At 49.3% G+C, this 24,202-nt stretch overlaps 2 protein-coding genes and 1 non-coding gene across 4 annotated transcripts in view; 2 read left to right on the top strand and 1 right to left on the bottom strand.

Annotated features, from left to right (window-relative positions):
* The first annotated feature begins 6,696 nt into the window (after positions 1-6,696).
* On the top strand, positions 6,697-7,968 carry LOC131915943 (ubiquinol-cytochrome-c reductase complex assembly factor 4). Its single transcript, XM_059269247.1, has 2 exons — positions 6,697-6,815; positions 6,895-7,968. The coding sequence occupies exons 1-2, from the start codon at positions 6,784-6,786 to the stop codon at positions 7,274-7,276; spliced, it is 414 nt and encodes a 137-aa protein (XP_059125230.1). The 5' UTR covers positions 6,697-6,783; the 3' UTR covers positions 7,277-7,968.
* A 3,200-nt stretch (positions 7,969-11,168) lies between these two features.
* Unkl (unk like zinc finger) overlaps positions 11,169-24,202 on the top strand; it is a 47,795-nt gene continuing 34,761 nt past the window's right edge. For both annotated transcript variants that reach the window (XM_059270300.1, XM_059270299.1), the window contains exons 1-3: positions 11,169-11,270; positions 12,204-12,413; positions 23,868-24,044. In XM_059270300.1, coding sequence (XP_059126283.1) covers positions 11,194-11,270; positions 12,204-12,413; positions 23,868-24,044 — 464 coding nt within the window. In that variant the 5' untranslated portion in view covers positions 11,169-11,193. The remainder of the gene's footprint in view (positions 11,271-12,203; positions 12,414-23,867; positions 24,045-24,202) is intronic.
* Positions 12,974-13,080, bottom strand: LOC131918094 (U6 spliceosomal RNA). Its single transcript, XR_009380843.1, has one exon. It is a non-coding gene; the product is annotated as a U6 spliceosomal RNA (small nuclear RNA).

Genomic DNA, 24,202 nt, shown 5'->3' with positions numbered 1-24,202 from the left:
GTGTGTGTTTGTGTGTGTGTGTGTGTGTGTGTGTGTGTGTGTGTGTGTGTGTGTGTGTGCAGTTGCTCCGAGCTGAAGCCACATCATCCTCTACTGCTGGTTGTGAGAAGGACACGCTGGCCCAGGAAAGGGATGGAAACACGAGGATGATGTAACACGGACAAGTGGGCCTGGGGTCCACAGCTGAGCACTTGCTGGACAGGCAGGGAAGAGGTAGCCAGGGCCTGGGGGAGTTGGGTAGAGTACCCAGAAGGGCAGGTGGGCTGTGGCCTGCACTCCACCCCGACCAGCCCTGGAGACAGGGAAGACATATTGAGGCTGTAGGTGCCGACTGCCACCGCTCACATGGTCAAGTCTTGGGCTTTCTGGAACTCGGGCTGGGTGCTTCAAGGGGAGGACACGAGACACAATTCTGCCCTGGAGAAGGGCCCACCTGTGTGACCAAAGAATGGGCTTTGGAAGAGCTGGGTGTGAGGCAGGGGATGTAGATGGACAAGCTGAGGCAGGCAGAGCATCCCACCAGAGGAAAGCATCTGAAAAGACCCAGCCACTGCCAAGGAGCTAAAATCCCCAAGGTCCTCACAGAGTCGTCACCCATACAGAGATGGGAGGCCAGAGAGTCTGAGGCTAGAAGATGCTTCACTGCTGGCTTTGAAGATAAAGGAAAGGGCCACGAGCTGAGGGGTTTGGGGACTTTCAGAAGCTGGGAAACATAAGGAATCCAGTTGTCCTTGCAGTCTCTGGAATGTCAATGCCTTAATGTCAGGCCAGTGAAACTCTCCTGGACCCCAAACCCTTCTTGGGAAACCCACCTAGGCCACACAGCTGACATCATAAACATTGGCACAACAGGAACACCACAGTAAGAGTCATGGCTGCAGATGGGGCTGGGTGGATTTGTAGGACCCTGTGGCTCCCAGCATGGAGATCCCCTCTACCAATGTCCTAATTGAGATCATGCTCAGGTAAGGTCAAGAAGTCCAGAGCTGCCGAGTGGTGGTAGAGCACACTTTTTTCTATTATCAGCTTGATACAGTATAAATTCTTACTCTAATAGTGAAAGGTTTTATTGAGGCTTGCCCAGTAATTGTGTAAGACCAAAACTTATTATAAGCCACAGTCATCCTAGGGTCCCCCCACCCCATATAACCTCCCTGGTTCTGTGGGTTGCAGTCTGATTGTTCTTTGCTTTATATCTAGAATCCACTTATGAGTGAGTACATACCATGTTTGTCCTTCTGGGTTTGGGTTACCTCACTCAGGATGATATTTTCTAGTTCCATCTATTTGCCTGCAAATTTCATGCTGTCATTGTTTTTCTCTGCTGAGTAGTACTCCATTGTGATCATGTACCACATTTTCTTAATCCATTCTTCAGTTGAGGGGCATCTAGGTTGTTTCCAGGTTCTGGCTATTACAAATAGTGCTGCTATGAACATAGTTGAGCATGTATCTTTGTGGTATGATTGAGCATTTCTTGGGTATATGCCCAAGAGTGGTATGGCTGAGTCTTGAGGTAGATCAATACCCAATTTTCTGAGAAATCGGGTGGCACACACTTTTAATCCCAGCACTTGGGAGGCAGAGACAGGTTGATCTCTCTGAGTTCAAGACCAGCCTGCTCTAAAGAATGAGTTCCAGGACAGCCAGGACTACACAGAGAAACCCTGTTTCAAAAAAAAAAAAAAAAAAAAAAAAAAGAAAAAAGAAGGCCAGGCAGTGGTGGCGCACGCCTTTAATCCCAGCACTCGGAAGGCAGAGCCAGGCGGATCTCTGTGAGTGCGAGGCCAGCCTGGTCTCCAAAACGAGTTCCAGGAAAGGCACAAAGCTACACAGAGAAAGCCTGTCTCGAAGAGAGAGAGAGAGAGAGAGAGAGAGAGAGAGAGAGAGAGAGAGAGAGAGAGGAGAGAGAAAAGAGAGAGAACTCCAGAGCCAAACAATGGCTGTGGTGGTCCATGACTGTAATCTTAGCCCTGGGGAGGCAGAGTCAGGAGGACCCTGGGATCCAGCTAACCTCGCCTTCTTGAGTTTCAAACCAGCATGGGACTGTCAGAAAATAAAAAGGTAAGGCTGAGTATGGTGGCACAAGACTTTAATTCCAGCACTTGGGAGGCAAAGCCAGGCAGATCTTTGTGAGTTCATGGCCAGCCTGGTCTACAGAGTGAGTTCCAGGACAAGCCAGAGTTACCTAAAGAGACTCTGTCTCGAAAAATAAAAAAATAAAAATAAATAAAAAAGTAAACAGCACCTGAGAAAACCACACCGAAAGTTGTCCTCTGGCCTCCACATACATGTATACACACATTCACAAGTGCTCTTCCACATACATGCACACCCCACGACACATGCACATACATATCATACATACAAGCACACATGCAAGGAAACCAAAGAACACCAGAGCCTCAGCTGTTTCCTATGTGTGCAGAGACCCTCTCCTGCAGAAGGAGGGCATGGGAGGTCCCTCCCCAGGGCTGCCTCCTCCCCAGGGCTTGGGGTTTTACCATACCCCATCCCACCCCCACCCCTTCCTCCCCCTCTTGTCTGACCCAGGCATGTGACCATGGGTGGAGGACTTTGACACCTTGGACAACCTGACCTGACCAGGTGCAGAGATGCTCACTGGTGCTGGCTGAGAGAAGGCTGTCCACTGACAGGATCTTGTCCTTATCCTGGAGTAATTCTGACGCTCTTCACTGCCTGGCAAGACACTGTGGGGAAAGCCACAAGCTAGGATGGAAGATTCTAAAATGGGGAGAACCAGAGCAGACAGCCGTCTGGGAAGAGAAGCCTAAGAGGGGCCTATGGGGCCGGCATGGGGCCGGGAGACCTGAGAGAGTAAGCCAGAGTCCAAGCGAAAGGAACGGGGATCTTACAGGGGCAGACTGAGAGTGTCGGTGGAGGGGAGACCCGGAGACTTAAAGAGTGTGGTTAGGGAGTCAGCCCGCCACTTTCCACCCCCCGACGCGTTTTCAGCCATGTTCACGGCAGACTAGGTGTCCTGCAGGTAGAGACTGAACTCCAGCTTTTGTCTGGTAAGGCTTGGTTGGAGGACTCTGGGTCAGTGGAGACACACACTTTCCTAGAACGGTTGCCTCGTATGTCTAGCTGGCAGTTAGTGGGTGGGTAAGGCCCATCCGAGCCCGTCACCCTGGCTTTGTCACCTGCCATTTCAAGACCCTGGAGGAGGCAGGGGCTGAAGCATATGTCCTAGCATCTGCTCCTAACTGGGCAATGGTTTGGGTTGGGCCCAGCAAGTCTCTTTGCCCGCTGTCCCCTGCCCCGCCAGCCCCCACCCACTGTCAGGCCTCAGACCCTGGGAGAGCAGGACTCTGCTCTTACAGAGACACAGACCTGCCTGCCCCCAGGCACCTGGTATCTATTTTCCTGGGAAAATCAATAGCTCCAATATGTCAGCTCTTAAGTGGAGCTACAATAAATTACCCTGCCATTAAGCACGGTGACGGCTGCCGCCTCTGCCTCCCCATTAGAGAGACATTAGGCTTCCTATGAAGTTTCTCTGTGTGCTTTGCAATAATGACGGCTGAGGTGTTGGTTTACATCCCTGAGGGGCGAGGCAAAGGCTCCATATACAGTATGGTGGCATATCACATCTTGGAGCTTCTACTACAGGGCTGCTGCTTCTCCAGCTTCCTGGCCAGGCTCCTGTAGCAGAACCTGCTAGAAAGAGTGATTCCTCCAAAAATGTTTGTTGAAGGATGGTTGGTCCAGAAGCAGGTGGCTAAGGAATGGGGTCCAAGGACACAGGGCACTGCCCTGGACCAGATGCCTTCAGGAGCAAAGTGATGCTAAGGTGGTGTCTATATCAGTTGCTGGAGTTCTGTGACTGAGCGCCATAAACTTGGTGACTTAGAACAAGGGACATGTGGGGCTGCAGAGATGGCACAGCAGTTCAGAGCACTGGCTGCTCTTGCAGAGGACCTAGGTTCTGTTCCCAGCAACCACATGGTGGCTCACAACCATCCCTAACTACAGTTTCAGGGGATCCAGCACCCTCTTCTGGCCTCCATGGGCACCAAGCACACATACAGTGTACATACATATATTCATTGCAAAACATATACGCATAAAATAGACATTTTTTTCCCAAAGGCGGGGTTCTCTGTGTAGCCCTGGCTGTCCTGGAACTAGCTCTGTAGACCAGGCTGGCCTCGAACTCAGTAATCCACCTGCCTCTGCCTCATGAGTGCTGGAGTTAAAGGTGTGTGCCACCCCTTCTGGCTTAAATTAAATTAAAAAAGAGGATATAGGCCAGGCGGTGGTGGCACAGGCCTTTAATCCTAGCACTTGGGAGGCAGAGGCAGGAGGATTTCTGTGAGTTTGAGTCCAGCTTGGTCTACAGAGCTAGTTCTAGGACAGCCAGGGCTACACAAAGAAGCCCTGTCTTGAAAAACAACAACCAAAGGAGGATGTATTCCTGATGGTCTGGACTAAAGGTGTTCGCCGCCACCACCCGGCTTACAAAGAACTTCCGTGTGGCTGGTGAGGCTCTAACTCAGGTCCTCACGCTTTCATGGTGGTCACTTTACAGATGTGCTGCCCCCCCCCCCAGCCCTAAGTTGTCTATTTCTGTCTCTGATCTGAGACAGTCCTTGAGACTGAGATGGGCTCACTGGTCATTGTCAGAGGCTGGCCCACCCCAGGGTGAAACTAACTCTTGCTTCACCTCCTTGATGGTCCCATGGCCTGTCCTGGGCAGCTTGTGTCTGGTTTCCCTAGAGTCCTGTCCAGGAGCCTGGCTCCCTTCACACCTTAGGGCCTCAAGAGCTCTACCTCCTTCAGGAAGCCAGCCCACCCTCCCACCCCCCAGCTTGCACATTACCTATAGTTAAGGCCCTAGGTGCTGCTAGGTCCTTGCCAAGAGACTGGTGTAGTAGCGTGGGGTTCTGTGATGGAACAGGTGGGGCAGGGCGCAGGGAGGAGGAGCTGGGCAGACAGGTGCCTCTGTTGACATAGCAGCTCTTAGCCAGGGTCCGGGGTTGGGCCTCTCAGCATGGGGAGGACTCACAGGTGTTGCTGGGCTCCAACATCTCTAGTATTCCTCCTGCTCTAACACGGTGAGTGCCTGGGGCAAGAACATGAGTGTGAGGCTTTTGCCACTATTAAATGGGCACAGGAGCACAGCATACTCCAGGGCACAAGGAGGCTGCTGATTCTGTTTCATCCTGGGGTAGATTACAGCTCCCAGGACCCTCTTTTGCCCACAAAACAGTAAGTAGCCAAAAGCTAAGGTCACCTTCACGATGACAGACTGAGTGTGCTGCCCCAGGAGGGAGACCGTGAGCAAAGGGGAAAACCAGGCAAAAACCAGGTCCCAAGGTCCCAGCCTTCTGCACTTGGAGGGAACAAAGCAGGTGAGTTTACAGGTTGCCCAGTAAGCCTGCAATTGGAACAGGTACACATTTCCCTGCGAGATTCTGGATCTAACGTACTTCAGGTCTCTATTTCCCTGGGTGGGGAGAAGTTTAAGTTCAGCTCTGCAGCAGAGAAGTTTCAAGGGAAGACAGGTCAGTGGGGCTGAGTGTTTGGAGGTGAACTTCATGTCTTCAGGAGCCAGGTTGCTGCACTGTGAGGGGTTGTCTCGCTGTGTAAGACTGGGCTTCCCCCAGCAGGAATGTCTACCTCACTACCAGTCACCGGCTGAAAGGTCATCTTCCTGCCTAACTTCTCCCTTCCCATGCTCTGGTGCCTTCAGACACTATCCCCTGAGCAAAACAGAAGCATGGGGACTCTGCTTGCCCAGAAAGGATCCTAGGTTTCTGGGACTAACAGCTGTCTGACCCATGAGACAGAGAGGGAGGTGTTCATATTTTTTTTGTGTGTGACTGGTTTATAGATCAAGAACAAATCCAGAGTGACTGTCATTAGTGGGCGCGTTACTACGCCCAGGTGTGATATAACTCATGGCAGTTTCTATGTAGCATAGGTACACAGAAGATACTGTCAGGGCTGATCCTGTTTTTTGATTTTGTATTTTATATCAGGTTGGTGTTCTAGCTATATAGTCCAAGCTGGCCTGGAACCAGCGATCCTCTTGTCTCTACCTCCGGTGTGGCGATTACAGGCTTGCCTGGCTAGGGCTGATTCTGAAGATGCATTGAGCCTCAATCAGCTCCCAGCTCAAAACGCCGGGTGAGGTACGGAGTTTTAATTCCAGAATCGCCTCCCTGTAGGCTGGTAAGTTATCCAGGGTCTGGACATCCCCTACAGAGCCATTTCCATTCTCCCTGAGGGCAAAGGGATTCTGGGGACCTGGCCATGCGGCGTCTACGATGCGAAGGCTTCCCACCTTCGGGCCTGAGGGCATAACTGAGGTGGACGTAGCTGGCAGCTGAGACACTGGCCAAGCAAGAGGCTGAGATCCTGGATAGAGCGCTAAGAATGGAAGACGCGCTTCGGAAGAAAAGACACCAAGTCCCTCCGGGATGATGGTCCTGAAAAGAAGACAGCAAGGGTTCTCAAGTCTGTGCGCGTCTCGGGCATCAGACTGAACAGCTCCCCAGCCAAGCTCTTCTCGGAGCCGCCCCGCCGGCTCAAGTCTCCACGGAGAGACTGAGAAACAGACATACACGAAAGCCATCAGGCCACCGGGGCGGAACCCGAGACGGAAGAGCTCGAGGGAGGAAGCGCGTCATTTCCGCCGCGCGGCTGGACACACGTTCTGTAGTCGTGAGAGATAGTGGATGTGAACCCCGACTTCCGGGTTTGTGCGCCGGAAGGCACGAAAGCGCAGTGCGCCGCCGAGTGCGAGCCGAGGTCGCTATGAGTGGTGTCCTGTGTTCCCGGGGTGCGGGGTGAGCGCTGTGAGGTGCAGGTGGGCTAGGGCGGGAGGCGGCCGTGGCGGCGGGACGCTGACTGCTGACTCTCTTCCAGAGCGGTCCGGGCTCTGCGGCTTCTGGGCTGGGCTTCGCGAAGCCTGCACCCGCCGCCCCATGGCGGGTCTCCAGCCCAGCCTACCGACAGCGAAGAGGAGAAAGACGACCCCAACCTCCCCATCCAGTTTTCCTCCAGCAAAGCCACCCCAACCCGCTGGACGGTGGAGCATTCCCTGGGGAAGGAGCAGCAGCGGCCCGTGTGGAAAGTGCTGCCGATCACCCTCACCCTCACGATTCTGATCCTCTGGTGCTATCTAAGGCAGGAGACTAGCACGGACCAGTGGTTGAGACAGGTGTTGGGAGAGGAGGACGAGGAGGACGAGGACGAGCCGGACGGTCGTCCGGAGGAGCCTGAAGCTCCGGTTTTTTTACGGAGCTAGAACGTAACAGGGTTCCTGCTGAGGAAGAAAACAGGCCGCCGTCCTTCTGTTTGGTTGTCGAGTTTGGCGATTTCTGACCTGATTCTGTATGCGTCTTCGATGCTTTAAAAGGACTTTTGGCGCTGAGACGCGAGAACACAGCACGGAATTGGAGGCTCGAAATCTGATCCTTGCCAGGACACCAGTGCCCAGTGATTACGTCCAAAGGACTTTTGAGGTTCATAGAGAAGGTTTTGGCTGCACCGTGTGCTGTTGAATTTGTGATGTGTTTGTACAGCCTAATCATGTTTCCAGAGCAGTTCTGGTGGGGATGTTCCCTGCAGCTCTTTTGCTTTCTGAGACAGAATAACTGCAGAAGGTTTGCACTTTGTACTGTGCCATGGTGTGTACAACATCAGTTGAAGCTACTTTAAATACTAACAGATGCAAAATACATTTGTAAAGTCTAATGAACACAATTCTCCCCTCCCCTTGCATCAAGTGGTTTTTTGTTGTCGTAGTGGTCGTTGTTGTTCGTTTGTTTTGTTTTTTTGAGACAGAGTCTTCCCTATATAGGTCTGACTGGCCTGGAACTGGCTGTGTAGACCAGCCTCACCACAGACCGAGATCTGTCTGCCTCTGCCTCCAGCTCTCCAGTGATGGGATTAAAGGTGGGCAGCAGGGGGGGCTGGAGAGGTGGCTCAGCGGTTAAGAGCACTGATTTCTCTTTCAGCCAGCAACCACATGGTGGCTCACTACCATCTGTAATGAGATCTGGTGCCCTCTTCTGGCCTGCAGTCATACATGCTGTATAAGTAAATAAATAAATCTTTAAAAAAAAAAAAAAAAAGGTGGGCAGCAGGACCTATGGCATCTTATTTTTAAAAGGAGCAATTTTCTAGGCCAACAGCTAACCTTTTCTGTTTTTTTTTCCTCTTCTCTCCCACTTGAGAACTTAAAACAAAGCAAAACAAAAAGTAAGTGCTTGCCAGTAGTGAATGCCTGTAATCTCATCACTTAGAAGACTGAGGCAGGAGGATCCTAAGTTTGAGGTCTGCCTGGGCTCCATAGGGAGACCCTGTCTCAAAAAGCAAACTTACTTTTCAATGACCCAGTGGGTTTTTGTTTCTGTCTTTTTTTTTTTTTAACAGTGTTGGGGGTTGAACCCAGGAATCTAGCATGCCAACCTACCACTGAGCTCTATTCCCAGCTCACATAGAATTGGTTTGGGGGGAGGGGGGGAAATGCCAGGGGCTGGAGAGATGGCTCAGTGGTTAAGAGCACTGACTGCTCTTCCAGAGGTCCTGAATTCAATTTCCAGCACCTACATGGTGGCTCACAACCATCTATAGTAGGATCTAATGCCCTCTTCTGGTGTAAAGGTGCAGATAGAGCACACACACACACACACACACATAATAAATACTCAAAAAACTCACATTCCATGCAGCAGGTCCACGGTGCTCCCAGGCAGATCACTTCTCCCCAGTGATGTGGGTACTTGAACGCATGAGCAAAAGGAGAACTTTGGGTGTTTGGGACAGTGGGCACACTTACTACACATCTGTTTGGGACAGTGGGCACACTTACTACACATCTGTTTGGGACAGTGGGCACACTTACTACACATCTGCTTGGTGTTTTTTGCTTTTGTTTGTTTTTGAATTTTAAGACAGGGTTACAGAGAAACCCTGACTGTCCTGGAACTCATTCTGTGGCTGTAGCCTATGTTTTTCCTAAGGTGCTCAGCCTGGTAAGTGCCCAGTAAACCTCAGGTAGGGAGAGGACCTGCAAATATCAGCCAGCACCAGTGATTGCTGCATGTATGAGAGATAGATAATCTGTGGGGCAGAAGAAAATTATTAAATAAAATATGTTCTTTCAAGGGAAAAGGAGTTAACCTAACAGCCACTTAAAAAATTAGATTTTTTTTTCTTTGTTTTTTGTTTTTTGGAGACAGGGTTTCTCTGTGTAGTTTTGGTGCCTGTCCTGGATCTTGCTCTGTAGACCAGGCTGGCCTCGAACTCACAGAGATTCGCCTGCCTCTGCCTCCCGAGTGCTGGTATTAAAGGTATGTGTCACCACCGCCTGGCAAAAAAGTTAGATTTATTTTATGTGTATGATATATGCATGTATGTGCACCACATGCTTGCCTGGTGCCCATGCAGGTCAGAAGAGGGTGTCAGATCCCCTGGAACTGGAGTTATGAATGGCTGTGAGCCAACACGTGGGTCCTGGGAATTGACCTTGGGTCCTCTGGAAGAGGAGTCAGTACTTTTAACGACTGAGCCATCTCTCCTTCCCCAACAGCTACTTTTTGTAAGCTCTTAAAAATGGAAGGTCTCAGTAGTTTTGGGCAGTCTTCCAAAATGTGAGCTATTACACAGAGAAAACCCTGTTTTTGTTTTTAAGTTCCAGCCCTTGAATAACAGCTTCAATAAAAAGGAGACTTGGCCGGGCGGTGGTGTCCCATGCCTTTAATACCAACACTCAGGAGGCAGAGGCAGGCGAATCTCTGTGAGTTCAAGGCCAGCCTGGTCTACAGAGTGAGATCCAGGACAGGCACAAAGCTACACAGAGAAACCTTGTCTCGAAAAACCAAAAAAATAAAAAAAAAGAGAGAGACTTATGTGGGTGCCACAGGTGATGGAGTTTTCATTTCCCACTCCTCAGCAATCTTTGAGATGTGTTTATTCCTCTGTAGATCCTGTCTGTCCTTCCCTGCTTTGTTCTTCTGTTTGATCTATTTTGAAGTGACAATGTTCCTGGTTTTTGTTTTTTTTTGTTTTTCTCAGACAGGGTCTCTTACAGCCAGGGCTGGCCTAGAACTCACTATCTCCAGCTCTTGAGTGTGAGGATTACATACTTGTGCAACCACATCACCTTCCTTTTTAAAAGAAGTTAATTTCAGGGTTTGTGGGCTAGGGATAATACTCAATGATAGAGTGCTCGGCTAACATTCACGAGGCTCTGAGTTCTGCCTCTAGCACCAAAACCAAACCAAACTACCAAAAGTTTCAAACAAATTGTCTACAAAATGTCCTATGAAGAAGTAAGTCATCCTACTGGCAAGTGATAATCTTACCTTTTTCGTATTTTAAAATGTAGCTTACATACTTGGGCCATATTATTTTTGTTCATATTTCACATGGGTGTTCCTAGAAATGGGACAGATTATTTTCTGTAAGCAGGAGGATAAACTGCTTTCCAGCCTTTCCTTTCAGAGTACCTGTGGTCTTAGAGCTTGCTGCTCAAACTATCCCTCAGAGAACCATGCTGTCAGCTGAGGAGTTGTGGTCACTTTTCTTTGCATATACGATGTCTCCTGCCACACAGTTACATACTAGTGAATGCTAGCCCTGGCTTCTCCCTTGCGAATTCGTCCTAGCACCTGCTGAGCCCCGCCCCCAACGTGCGCCCAGCACCCTGTGGATCCCAGCTCACTCATTCCTGACCACCCTGTACATCTTTATCCTATGCACCCATCTGCCAACCTTTTACACGATGTTTTTTTTAAAAAGCAGCTCAACAGAGAATTCACACTCGGTCCATCCTGAAATTCACAATTTTTTGATAAAGTGGTGACCATCGCCACAGTCTAATTATAGACCTTTTCTAGCTAAAAGAAGCTTGTGCCCACGGGCAGCCCTGGCGTCCCAACACCGGTCCATGGCCCTGGACTCAGAGGCCAGCGAGGGGACTCTACACCGACGGGCGTGTCCTGCTTTGCGCCTATAACTTGCTGCCGTAGGGGGCCGGCAGGTTCTGCGTGCCGCCCCCGCCGCACAGCGCGCGTGGGCGAGGGGTCGGCGGGGGCGTGGCCGGCGCGGCGTGCCCGGGGGTGTGGCCGGCGCGGCGGGGGGCGCAGGGGGCTCGGTGCGGGGGGAGATCCGGGGGCGCCGGCGCGGCGCATGCGCGCTGCATTGTTTTGACTGAAAATGCCGTCGGTTTCGAAAGCGGCGGCGGCGTCGCTGAGCGGGTCCCCCCCGCAGACCGAAAAGCCAACCCACTACAGGTCAGTGCCTGGGCTCCGGCCCGTGGCCTCCGGGACGCCACGGCGCAGGGGAGCGGCTCGTGCGCGCCCCGGGCCCGGGTGTCGCCGATGAGGGTGCGCCCCGCCCGCGCCCCCGCCGCCAGCCCTTGCGGGTCACGCCGTCCGGGCGCGGGCCGCCGCCTAAGGTGGAGAGGTGGTGCCCAGGGTCTTCGGTGACCCCTGGCCTGGGGGCTGGGCTTGCTTCTGGTCTCCCGCGACACTAGGCGCCAAGCCGGAGTCTGGAAACAGCGCCTGCGTTTGGGGCTCAGGGCCGCGCCTGGGCTGGAGATGGACGCGCGACCATCCGAACCCGGGCAGTCGCCGCCTGAGCTTGAGAGGCGGCGCCCGGGGTCTGGGGTGGCCTCTGGGTGGGAGGCGGAGTCGCACCTAGGGTCGGATGGACGCCTGGGCTGTGAGCTTGGGGGTCGTTTCTGCGGCGCAGAAGAGGGGTTGCGCTTGGTGTGGGCGGGTGGAGCTTGCAGTCCATCTGGAACCCGAGAAGGGAGTTGCGCGGGAGACGGGAGACCGGGTCGGGAGATTGAGAGGTGGCGCCTGGGGTCAGGGACTGTGTTGAAGGGGGCGGAGAATGGAGTCTAGTTGTGTAGAGTTATCTGGGATCGGACTTGGGGGTGGCACGCTGGGAGGAGGTGTGCGCCTCGAGTTGGGGAACCTTATCTGCGGACTGGGAAATGGTGTTTGGGGTCAGGGGGCGGAGAGTCTACTTGGAGTTACCTGGTGTCTGAGTTGGGGAGTGGCGCCTGGGGTCCAGGGACTGTGCCCGCGGAAAGGGGACGGTACCAGGCGGTGGAAGTCAGATGGACTTGGGGGGCTTTGGGTCTGGGACCCTGCCCCGCCGCGTCCCAGGGGCCTGCAGCCGGCGGCGGCTGCGGCCCGCAACGCTGTTTGTCTTTTTAGGTATCTAAAGGAGTTTAGGACAGAGCAGTGCTCCCTGTTTTTGCAGCATAAGTGCAGCCAGCACAGGCCGTTCACCTGTTTCCATTGGCATTTCCTAAATCAGCGTCGGCGCAGACCGCTCCGACGGCGGGATGGCACCTTCAACTACAGCCCGGACGTGTACTGCTCCAAGTATGATGAGGCCACCGGCCTGTGTCCCGACGGCGACGAGTAAGTGGTGCTCCAGTGGGTGGCTGTTGGCCTCTCCCCAGGACAGGTCAACAGGTCCTTGAGGTTCCTGGTTTTTGTTTTGAGACAGGATCTCTATGTAGCCCTGGCTGTCCTGGAAAACTCTGTAGACCAAGCTGGCCTTGAACTCAGATATCCACCTGCCTCGGCTCCCCAAGTGCTGGAATTAAAGGTGTATGCCACTAGGCTGGCTCCTTGGTTCGTTTTAACATCTGCTACCTGTGGAGGGGAACTTCATTTTTACTCAGGTTTTCAGCAGAGTGTCTGTGTGAGGGGTTCCCCATTTTTAGGCTAGTTCCCTGAAAGATTAGGTGTGTTGTTGGAGAAAGTCTTAGGTAATACAAACGGATTTTGATTTACTTTCCACCCTTATCCTGCCCCGTGCTCTACTTTAAAATTGGCCGGTGTTTGGCATTTACCTGATTTACAGCGGTTTCGTGTGGTCAGTTGCTTTTCAGCCAAGCACTTGCGTACATATAAGCATGGAGTGTTTTTTTGCTGCTCCTGCATATTTTTTTGTTTTGTTTTACATCCCGACCGCAAAAAATACGGAACGTTTCATGAATTTGCGTGATATCTTTGCTCAGGGGCCATGCCAACCTTCGCTGTATCGGTCCAGTTTTAGTGTGTGTGCTGCTGAAGCGAGCACTTCCCTGTGTATTTTAAAGAAGGGGAGCAGAACTGTTAATCTGAGAAGGATTCGTGAGATGATTTCACTTTTTATTATTATTAATAACGTATTGGATATAAAATGACACCCATGGCCTTGCATATATTACGCAAGGACTCCACTACTGAGCTACCCTCCCAGCTCATTATTTAAAAAAAAAAAAAAAGTAGGATTTTTTTTTTTTTTTTTTTTCTCCGAGACAGGGTTTCTCTGTGTAGCTTTGGTGCCTGTCTTGAGTCTCGCTCTGTAGACCAGGCTGGCCTCGAACTCACAGAGATCCACCTGGCTCTGCCTCCTGAGTGCTGGTATTAAAGGCGTGTGCCGACACCGCCCAGCTGGAAAATTGTTTTATTAGCACATTGTCATTTATGTAACACTTTCATATTTTAGTAAGTCAGGGTTTTGTTTGGATTCGTTTATATTTTACACGTTTCCTAATGGAATTATGAACAGATGTCTTTGTGTGTCTCTACGCACGTGTATATGTGTGTGTGTGCTTATGTATGCAAGTGCAGAGTGTCTGTGGGTGCTCATACTCTTGTGTATACATAGATGGGAGTCCATAGGTCAGCCTCATGTGTTGTGTTCCTCACTTTGTTTTGAAAAAGAGTCTCTCATGGCCTGGAGCTGGTCAAGTAAGTTAGGCTTGATGGTCTGCTAGCAAGCGTCAGGGACTACCTGTCTCTGCCTCCCTATCAGCCACTGGGATTGCAACCGTGTGCCACTGTACCCTTTTTTTTTTTTTTTCTTTTTTAGAGTTCTGGAGATCAAAATCAGTTCTTTTTCTTTTCTTTTCTTTTTTTTAAAATCAGTTCTTTATAGTTGCAAGGCAAGTATTTTACTGACTGAGCCGTCTCTCCAGCCCCAGTTGTCTCATTTTGAAATACAGAGACAGAAAGTCCAAGTCAGACTCGGTGTTCAGAGGGAGGTGGTACATAGTATTGAGAGGTGTTACCTTGATCCTTTGGGCAGTTTGGGACTGTGGGGGTAGCTGCTTCCTGCCTGTGAGGTCAGTCTCTGTCTTGAAGGCCTGATCTCTTGACACTGGAGGATCTGGCACCCAGTGAAGTTGTTGTCATAGTATAGAGAATGTGGTGCTGGAGGTTCTTTTTGTTTTTGTTGGATGTGGGTAAGTATGGCTGTTTTCATATGTATGTTACTAGGGAGAGAAGCCAAGGGCCAGCCCTCTTCCACTGATCCATATCTCTAACTTCCCTCAGAGACTCACTATGTACTTCCAAATGGCCTGGAACTTACTGTGTAGACCTGACTGGCCTGGAACTTCCAGTAATTGCTTGCCTCTGCCTCTTGAGTGCTAGGATCAAAGGCATGTGCCACCATACTGGGCTTTTTATTTATTTATTCCTTTAATAGGAATTGTCTATGTAGTATAGGCTGATTTTTCAACTCTGATCCTCCTGCCTCATTCTCCTAAGGCTGGAATTACAGATACTGTCACACTTGACATTGTGCCTTCCTTTCTTTTTCTTTTCTTTTTTATTTTATGTGGTGCATTGGTGTTTTGCCTGCAAGTATGTGTGAGGGTGTCGGGTCCCCTGGAACTGGAGTTACAGAGTTGTGACTGTGCTGGGGATTGAACTCAGGTCCTCTAGAAGAGCAGCAGGTGCTTTTAACTACTGAGCCATCTCTCCAGTCCCATCTCTTTTCTTTTTCTTTCTTTCTTTCTTCTTCTTCTTTTTTTTTTTTTTTTTTTTTTTTTTTGAGACAAGGCTTCTCTGTGAAGCCCCTGGCTGTCCTTCATTCTATAGACCAGGCTGACCTTGAACTCACAGAGATCCTACCTGCCTCTGCCTCCTGAGTGCTGAAATTAAAGGCATGCACCACCACCTTCATCTTATGGGCAGTTTGGGGAGGTGGGGGATAGCTGCTTCCTGCTCAGAGGTAGGGTGTGTGTGTCTGTGTCTGTCTGTCTGTCTGTTTGTCTGTCTTGTGCACATGAGAGTTCAGGTGCCCACAAAGTCCAGAGGATCTCCTGGAGATGGTTGTGAATTACTCAGTGTGAATTCTGAAAGCTCAACTTAGCTCCTCTGCAAGAGCAGTACATGCTCTTTTTTAAAAAATCTTCTTTTTTAATGTATTTATTTTCATTTTCTGTGCATTTGTGTTTTGCCATGGGTGTCCTGTCCCCTGGAACTGGAGTTACAGACAGTTGTGAGCTGCTATGTGGGTGCTGGGAATTGAACCCCGGGTCCTCTGGAAGAGCAGTATATGCTCTTAACTGCTGAGCCATCTCTCCAACCCCTCAAAGAAGGGTTTTTAGTAGATATATTGTTACTGTTAATGTAGCTCCAGGGCCAAACTAGATAAATAATGTCACCTACTGAGCTTCAGTTAAGGTAGTGTTCTAGAGCCAGCAATACGGTTCACTAGGTAAAGACGCTAGCTGCCAAGCCTGATGATGACTTAAGTTTTATCCTTGGGACTCGCATAATAGAAGAAGAAAACTCATGCAAATTATACTCTGACTTCTGTACACATGCTCTTGAAGATGTCTATGCTTGCACACACACACACACTCTCTAAATACATACAGTACTTTTTGTTGTTGTTTTGAGACTGGATTTCTCTGTGTAGCCTTGGCTCTCCTGGAACTCACTCTGTAGTCCAGGCTGGCCTCAAACTCAGATCTGCCTGTTTGTACCTCCCAAGCCCTGGGATTAAAGGCATGTGCCACCACCACCCAGGAATAATTAAGAAAACAAAACAAAACGAAACAGAACAACAACAAAAAAACATAGTCTGGCCAGGCGGTGGTGGCGCACGCTTTTAATTCCAACACTCAGGAGGCAGAGCCAGGTGGATCCCTGTGAGTTCAAGGCCAGTCTGGTCTACAGAGCGAGATCCAGGACAGGCACCAAAACTACACAGAGAAACCCTGTCTCGAAAAAAACAAAACAAAACAAAAAAAAGAAAGACATGCAACCTGTGGAATTTAATTTAATTCTTTTTGAACTTGCTCCTTCAAACATGTCCTTAGAAGACAGGTGACCCTCTGGCTAAGACCTGGGCTCAGTTTCTAGTGTTCCATGATCTCTTGGTTACCTTGGGGCTGCTGCTGCCTGAGCTTGGAGCAGGAATACATGAGACAAATGGTACCCACCTTGTCTGACCTTGTCCTAGAGTATGGCCTGGGGATAGCTTGTAGAATTCACCAGTGATACTTTTAATTTGTAAAAAGAAAGAGTGACTTGGGCTGGAGGGTTGGCTCAGTGGTTAGGAGCACCTGCTGCTCTTCCAGATGACCTGGGCTCAGTTTCCAGTACCCGCATGGCAGCCCACAACCCATCTATGACTTCAGGTCCAGGGAATCTTCTGAAGTCTGCAGGTGCAAGCTACACACATGGTGCACAGATGTACATGCAGGCAAAATACTCACACACATACAAGAAATAAAGTATGTCTCAGGCAGTTTGTGGTTCTGAAACTTGGTTGTCCTGGTTATTGGAGCATGTCACTGCTGGGCATCCAGTGTGTGTTGCTCTGTAGATCCACCTGCCTCTGCCTCCTGAGTGCCGGGATTAAAGGCATGTGCCACTACCTACCACCTGGCAGGTATGTCCATTCTTAACGGGATGAAGTGTGCTGCAGTGATCACCAACCTACAGGTGATCATCTTTAGCTATGTACAAGTGGTAATTAACCATATGCAGTTGTTACTGACATGTTAACTAACATTCAGGCTTAGTAGTTTGTAGTTTATCATTAGGAAACCTAAGTGGGACTTGTCCAGATGCTTGCCATTCAGTTTGGAATGTGTTCTGTGGGCATGTATACTTAAAAAGAGTCAGATGTGTCTTAGGAAAGATTTTTGTTTGTAATTTATCTAGAGCACATGGGCTGAGTTGCCCTTCAGGAAGCATTTGACAGGCTGCCTCCGCTGGGCGTCTCTGTTTAGTAATTACTGAGAAGGACTTCCCCATCACTGCACATGTGGAATGGCTAGAGTTTGTCTTATTAATAATTGCATATTCTGGTTCATGCAGGGTTGCCATAGAAAATGTAAATTAGATAGTACCTTCCAGAGCATTGACGGTGGGGCTTTCTCTTTATTTCAGGGTCTTGAAATTCCTTTTTTTTTTTTTTTTTTTTTAATAGTTCTATCAAACAGTCAATAAGCATTTATTTGTTACAGTACTGGAAATAGAACCCAGGTCCTCAAGAAAGCTGGGCTTTACCTCTAAACCTCATGCCTAGACCCACAAATCCGTTATTTTAAAACATCAGCATTTCTCAGTGCAAAGCCCCCTTAGCCAGTGTGTGGTAAAGCGAGCAGCCAGTTAGTCTTGATGCTGGTAGTTAGTCTTGATGCTGGCTGGGCCCATGCAGGGCTCTGGGTCTGCTCCAGGAGGGTGGGCACCTCTGGGTGGGCAGCAGTGCTGGCACTTGTCAGCAGCCCTCCTCTCCCCTCACCCTTTCCTTCTGGGTTCCCTCCCATCACTAACCTGGGTGAGGACCCTCTCTTGCGTCGTCTCTCTCTTTAGAGTCCTCCCAGTTCTCCCTTGTTGACACACACACTCCCTGGGAAATCTTGCTGTCAAACCGTCCTGTTAAGATTGCTGCTGCACTCTCCTGGTTGGTGGTCACCCCCTTCCTGCCTCCTCCTGTGACCCCTATTCAGCCTGTCCTCCCCTCTGATACTCCTTGGGTAACTGCTGGACCCCTGCCAACTACGTCATTTGGAGGTTTGGCTCCAAAGGGTACTACTGCCTGCTTCATCCCATCCTGGATGACAACTTGCCCTTTTTTCTGATGGGCATGACATTTTGCCAGCATTGGCCTCAATTAGTTGCTCTGGGTCATGTGTGGTGGGCCTTGCCCTTGTGGGAACTGGCCTTCAGGCTCCACATGGCCTGCTTAGGTTGGCCAGCTAATTAGCTAGTGGTGGATCCATCTCCCACACCCACTAAGCAGCATCTAGGGCAGGCAATGGGGTTACGTTCATCCAGCATGGGTGCTCCTGGGGCTACAAGCAAAGTAAGTCAGTCTGTGTGTTATCCATCCATCCATCCATCCATCATCTTACTATGTGGCTTTGGCTGACTTCAGACTCACCGGGATCTGCCTGTCTCCTATCTCTGACTCCCAAGTGCTTGGATTAAAGTCATGTGCTGCTACACCAAGTACTTCTCTTTTGAGGTCATTTCTGGGGGGGAAAGTGGGACCAGCATGAAGGATAGAAGCTCCCATTCTTACCTGAGACCAGGTACGGTACCTCCGTGGGATCGGATGCACATCACTTGGCATTACGTATGCCTTCCTGAACTCTAGGAGACAAAGGCAAACTTCCAGGGAGCCAGGAGTGTGTACCCATGGTTGTTTGGATGGAGAAGGTTCAGGTAGCTCCCACGGTGTGCCAAATGACTGTTGTCTTACTTAGGCTCTGTCCCTGGTGTTGTAGCTGGCTAAAGGCTTCAGTTTGTCTTATTTATACATAAAATTGAACTCATTAATTTGATGCAACTTTTCTGAGCAGCAGGCCTCATTTTCCTACTTAGTTCATGGGGCAGCCCCCCTCCCATTTCCTAAAGATACTTGGGGCATCTGGGAACAGATATTGTCTAGGTGGGTTTCAACATATAAGGGGACTCTTTCATTGTGGATCTTTAATGGAAACTATCTTAGTCAGTGTTCTGTTGCTGTGATGAGACACCATGACCACAGCAACTCATACAAAAGACAGCATTTATCTGGGGCTGGCTTACAGTTTCAGAGCCTTAGTTCATTATCATCATGGTGGGAAGCTTGTTGGCAGGCAAGCAGACATGTTGCTGGAGAAGTACCTGAGAGTTCTACATTTGGATCCACAGGCAGCAGGAAGAGAGAGACACTGGGCCTGCTTTCAGCTTTTGAAACTTCAAAGCCCAATGACACACTTCCTCCAAGGCCACACCTCTTTTTTTTTCCTTTCTTTCTTTCTTTCTTTTTTTTTTTTTGCACTTGATTTTTATTCTAATGTAAGTGGTGATGAAGAACCAGCCTGCCCTCCATCTTAGGCTTAAAAGCCATCTTATAGTAAAGACAAACCAGGTTCATTTCTGTTTATGATTAAACCTCTGTTTCTCAAGGATTGGACTCTGTCCTACCTGTAACCTTAACTACAAATGGTTCTGGACTGCCTGTTCAGGAATGGCAATCATGTCTTTGTTTTAAAAAGTTCTTTATAACCATCTTGCACCCTACCTTTGTTTCAAAAGGTTATAACTACCTATAGCCACCTTGTTAGGACCACCTGTTGTTGTGACTACCTCGTTACGCCCACCTTGCGACCATGTCATTGTTTCAGGAGGTCATCAGGACTAACTGGTTATGCTTATATTCTTCTCCTGTAGCCCCGATTTTGCCTGCCAAATTCCCCATTTGGAAACCCCCTACCCCTGAGCTGTAAAAGCATTGTCTTCCTCGCATCCAATGCTGACCGCTCAAATCCTACCTTAGCGGGAGACAACTCGTGTTCAGGAATAAAAAGGTTGCTTTAACTAATTGCTTTTTTTTTTTTTTTTTTTTTTTTTTTTTTTTTTTTTTTTTTTTTTTTTTTTGAGAGAGAGAGAGACAGGGTTTCTCTGTGTAGCTTTGCGCCTTTTCCTGGATCTTGCTCTGTAGACCAGGCTGGCCTCGAACTCACAAAGATCCACCTGCCTCTGCCTCCCGAGCGCTGGGATTAAAGGCGTGCGCCGCCGGCGTGCGCCGCCGCCGCCGCCGCCGCCACCGCCACCACCACCCGGCCTAATTGCTTTTTTTAATTAATGTGAAGGCCACACCTTTTAATCCCTCTCAAGTAGTGCCATTCCGTGACCACACATTCAAATATATGAGCCTGTGGAGGCCGTTCTTATTCAGACCACCTCACTGTTGGTAACTTGCTGGGTTTCCATTTCTTCTTCTTTTTTTGGAGACAGGGTTTCACTGTGTATCCCTGGCAGTCCTGGATCTCACTCTGTAGACCAGGTTGGTCTCGAATTCATAGAGATCCACCTGGCTCTGCCTCCCGAGTGGTGAGATTAAAGGTGTGTGCCACCACCACTCAGCTGTTTTAGTTATTTTCTTGTGTCTGTGTGTTGGTATGTGCAGAAGCCTGCAGAGGCCAGAGATGTTGGATCCCCCTGGAGCTAGAGTTAACAAGTGGCTGTGTACCCCATGTGGATGCTGGGAACTGAACTTAAGTCTTCTGCAAGAGCAGTACCTTTTCTTAACCACTGAGCCACCTCTACCGCCTCTAGAATTTCCCTTTTTTTCCTTTTGTTGTTGGTTTTTCCAGACAGGGTTTCCCTGTGTAGCCCTGGCTGTCTTGGAACTCACTCTGGCCTCAGACTCAGATATCTGCTTGCCTCTCCCTCTTAGATGTGGTACTCCAGCCATCAAGCCTGCTCATGCTTCCCATTCATGGCAAAAGTTTGCACAGTCGCAGCTCATACTCACCCTACAGGGAGTCCAGCTTTCACTTAAGCCCTAGGCTCTACAAGTTTTTTTATCTTTATTTATTTTTTGAGACAGGATCTCACTCTGTAGCCCTGGCTGTCCTGGATTTTGCTTTGTAGACTAGGCTGGCCTTGAACTCACAGAGATATGCGTTCCTCTAGCCGACTAGTGCTAGGTTTAAAGGTGTGCACCATCACGACTGGTCCCCCTATGAGTATTTATATGAGTAAGAGTCTTTCCATGGAGATATCACAGGTAAGAATGTGACACATGCCATAGCCATTGAGATATAAGACAAGCTTCTCTAAGTCTTAGAAATGGAAACTCAGGCTAGGTGGTGGTGGCGCATGCTTTTAATCTCATCACTCGGAAAGCAGAGGCAGACGGGTCTCTGTGAGTCTTTGAGTTTGAGGTCAGCTGGTCTACAAAGCAAGTTCCAGGGCAGCCAGGGCTGTTACACATCGAAACCCTGTCTTGAAAAAAACAAAACAAACAAACAAAGACATACCTTTTATTTATTAAAGGCATTTTATTTATATTTGATCTAAGCTCAGGCTTTGAGGTCATGGAGTAGTGGGCAGCGACTGCCTGGCCAAGCAGAAAAGAGTGCTAGACAGTGGGGGTGCGGCTGCTCTGTGGAGAAATCTGAGACTGGGCTCTGGTTGCCATGGCAATGGTCCTGGAGCAGAGAAGCAAGGTGCCCCTCAGCACAAGTCAGAGCAAACCCCATGAGAATGGACATAAATTTAGTGTAAAATTGGGAGGATGGATAAGGGTGGGTGAATTGCGTCTGCCATGTAGGGACCTCTCTCCCTACCCCTCTGGAGTGGTGTCACACCTTTTTCTCTGATGGGATGGCAGTTAGAATGAATGACCACTGGAATGGGCACATCCCTGGTCACTGCAAGGTAGATGTGGGCTGTAAAGGGAGGTGAGGCCCATTTCGTGATATTCAGGGCTTGTTTGTAGCGTTGTCATCGCCCCCCCCCAACACACACACACACACACACACACACCCTACAGCATGAGGCCTCTTTGCTCTGTTCCCCTGTATTTCTCTGGTTGTTTATGACTCTCTGGGGAGTATATAACCATGCACCTGTTGTGTGATTGTGACATGGGTGACATTGCATTGTCTCTTCGATTTTGCCCCAGGTCCTGCCTTGGCTCTTCCCAACCTCTTCCCCTCCTTGGGGTCCTTAAAAGCACCAGGATGTGGACTCAGAGCTTATCCTTAACTTCTCTGATAATAACTTGTCAGAAAGATGACATGACTTGTGTGTATGACAAAAATGAACATTTAAGAATTTTATTCAGGGCTGAGAGTAGTGGCATACACTTTTAATCCCCGATTTCAGGATGCAGAGGCAGGCAGATCTCTGAGTTCGAGGCCAGCCTGGTCCACATAGAGGTTCTGAGCCTGCCAGATCTACATAGTAAGATCCTGCCTAAAAATTAAAAAAAAAAAAAAATTTAACTTCAGAACTGTTGAAATGGCTTAGATAAAGGTACCTGCCACCAAAAAAACATCATGGATTAAGTCCTGGAAAAAACAGACTCCTGGAGTTATTGGACACATAGATAAAATAAACAGTATAGTAAAACATTTCTTAGGAAAGAAAAATGGCCAGGTGGTGGTGGCGCATGCCTTTAATCCCAGCACTCAGGAGGCAGAGGCAGGTGGATCTCTGTGAGTTCAAGGCCAGCCTGGTCTAGAGAGCTAGTTCCAGGACAGGCTCCAAAGCTACACAGAAATCCTATCTTGAAAAACCAAAAAAAGAAAGAAAGAGAGAAAGAAAATGGTAAAGGCTAGGTGTGGCATCTGTCTGTAATTCTAGCACTTGGGAGGTTGAGATAGGAGAATTAAGAATAAAGGGCATCCTGGGGTACATAGCAAGTTTGAGGCCAGCCTGGTATATAGAAGACCTGTCTCAAAATATAAACCAGGTAGGAGAGTTTAGTTCCCAGTTTGAGAGAAGTGATGGGCACAATTTGGAGTTGCTTGCTTCCTATGTAGTCTAACTCCGAGAGAGAGCAAGATCACTCTGTGGCTTGTGCTTTAATGCTTGTTTGTAATAAAATTAGTTCTTCCTTTTCTTGGGGAGATGTTTTTGTTTTAAACTTTGTTTACCACATTAACTAAAAGACATTATTTAAAAACCAGTCAAGGAGGGCAGGAGCTGTAGTTCAGTGATAGATCACTTGCCTAGCATGCATGCAGTCCTAAGTTCAATTCCCAGTATTTCCAGGAAAAAAAAAAGTGATCTGTTGACTTACAGGTATCTGAACAATACGTTAAAAAGTAAATAACATAAAATCAGTGAAGGTCTGGGACTGTGCAGTTCATTGTTTACCTCGTGTGCACAAAGCCCTGGGTTCAATCCCTAGCACCACATAAACTGGGTGTGGTAGTCATCTTAGCATGGGGATTGGGTAGAGGCTATGCAGGCTTGGGTCACATGAGACCCTGTCTGAAAAAAAAAAGAACCCTGTAACTTCCTCACCACTCGGAAGCCTCTGTCTTTATGTGATCTCATGAGTTTTGGCATAGTAATTAATGATAATATGGACAATGTCTTAGTTTGCTTTTCTCTTTCTGTGATAAAACATTCTGACCCAAAGCAATTTGGGGGAGGAAACGGTTTAATTGGCTCACACTTCACATCACTGAGGGAACTTGAGGCAAAAACTGAAGCAGACACCTTGGAAGAACTCTACTTACAGTCTTTCTTACTGCTTTCTCACTTGGCTTGCTCACTTCACGTTCTTTTTTTCCCCCCTTTCTGTTTTTTGTTTGTTTGTTTGTTTTTTGAGACAGGGTTTCCCTCTGTAGCCCTGGCTGTCCTGGCACGGTGTTCTGTAGACCAGGCTGGCCTCGAACTCATAGAGATGTGCTGCTTTGCCTCCCCAGTGCCGGGATTAAAGGTGCCACTACCACCCTGTTCAGTTTGCTTTCTTACACAATCCAGGATCACCTGCCTGGGGTTGGAACCGCCTACATCAATTATCAGTCAAGAAAATGCCTCACAGATTGGCCTACAAGTCAGTCTGATGGAGGCATTTTTCTCAGTTGAGGTTCCCTGGTCTCAGATGACCCTGGCTTGTGTCCAGTTGACAGAAAACTGACGAGCACCGGTAGCAGTGCATGGTGTAAAATAGGGAAAGGTGGTGGGGCCAGGTACTCATTCGATAATGTCATCCTTCTGTCAGAGCAGCCCTCGGTGTGCATCAGTGTAGAAGCAGCTTCTGCCAGCGGGAGGCAGGGGGAGCGCAGGGTCAGCTCCGAGTCTACAAGAACTAGTCCGTGTGTTCACCCCTCTGCTTCCCAGATGCCCCTACCTGCATCGAACAACTGGGGACACTGAGCGCAAGTACCACCTGCGCTACTACAAGACAGGCACTTGTATCCATGAGACAGATGCACGGGGCCACTGTGTGAAGAATGGTCTGCACTGTGCCTTTGCACACGGGCCCCTGGACCTGCGGCCGCCTGTGTGTGACATCAGGTGAGTAGGGTGCTTACCTAAGGACTGGCTTCCTCCCTTGCTGCTTCTGGGGTCTTTGCTTCAGAGCATCTGTTTCCGAGGCCCAGTTTTATTTAGTTACTGTTTGGGTACAGGATCTCCTGTGTATACCACACTGGCCTCGGCCTAGCCTCCTGCCA

The sequence above is a fragment of the Peromyscus eremicus genome, chromosome 8a (genome assembly GCF_949786415.1).
Source record: "Peromyscus eremicus chromosome 8a, PerEre_H2_v1, whole genome shotgun sequence".
Taxonomy (NCBI): Eukaryota; Metazoa; Chordata; class Mammalia; order Rodentia; family Cricetidae; genus Peromyscus; species Peromyscus eremicus.
Note: the sequence above shows the minus strand (reverse complement) of the source record. Positions and strands in the feature narration are given on the sequence as shown.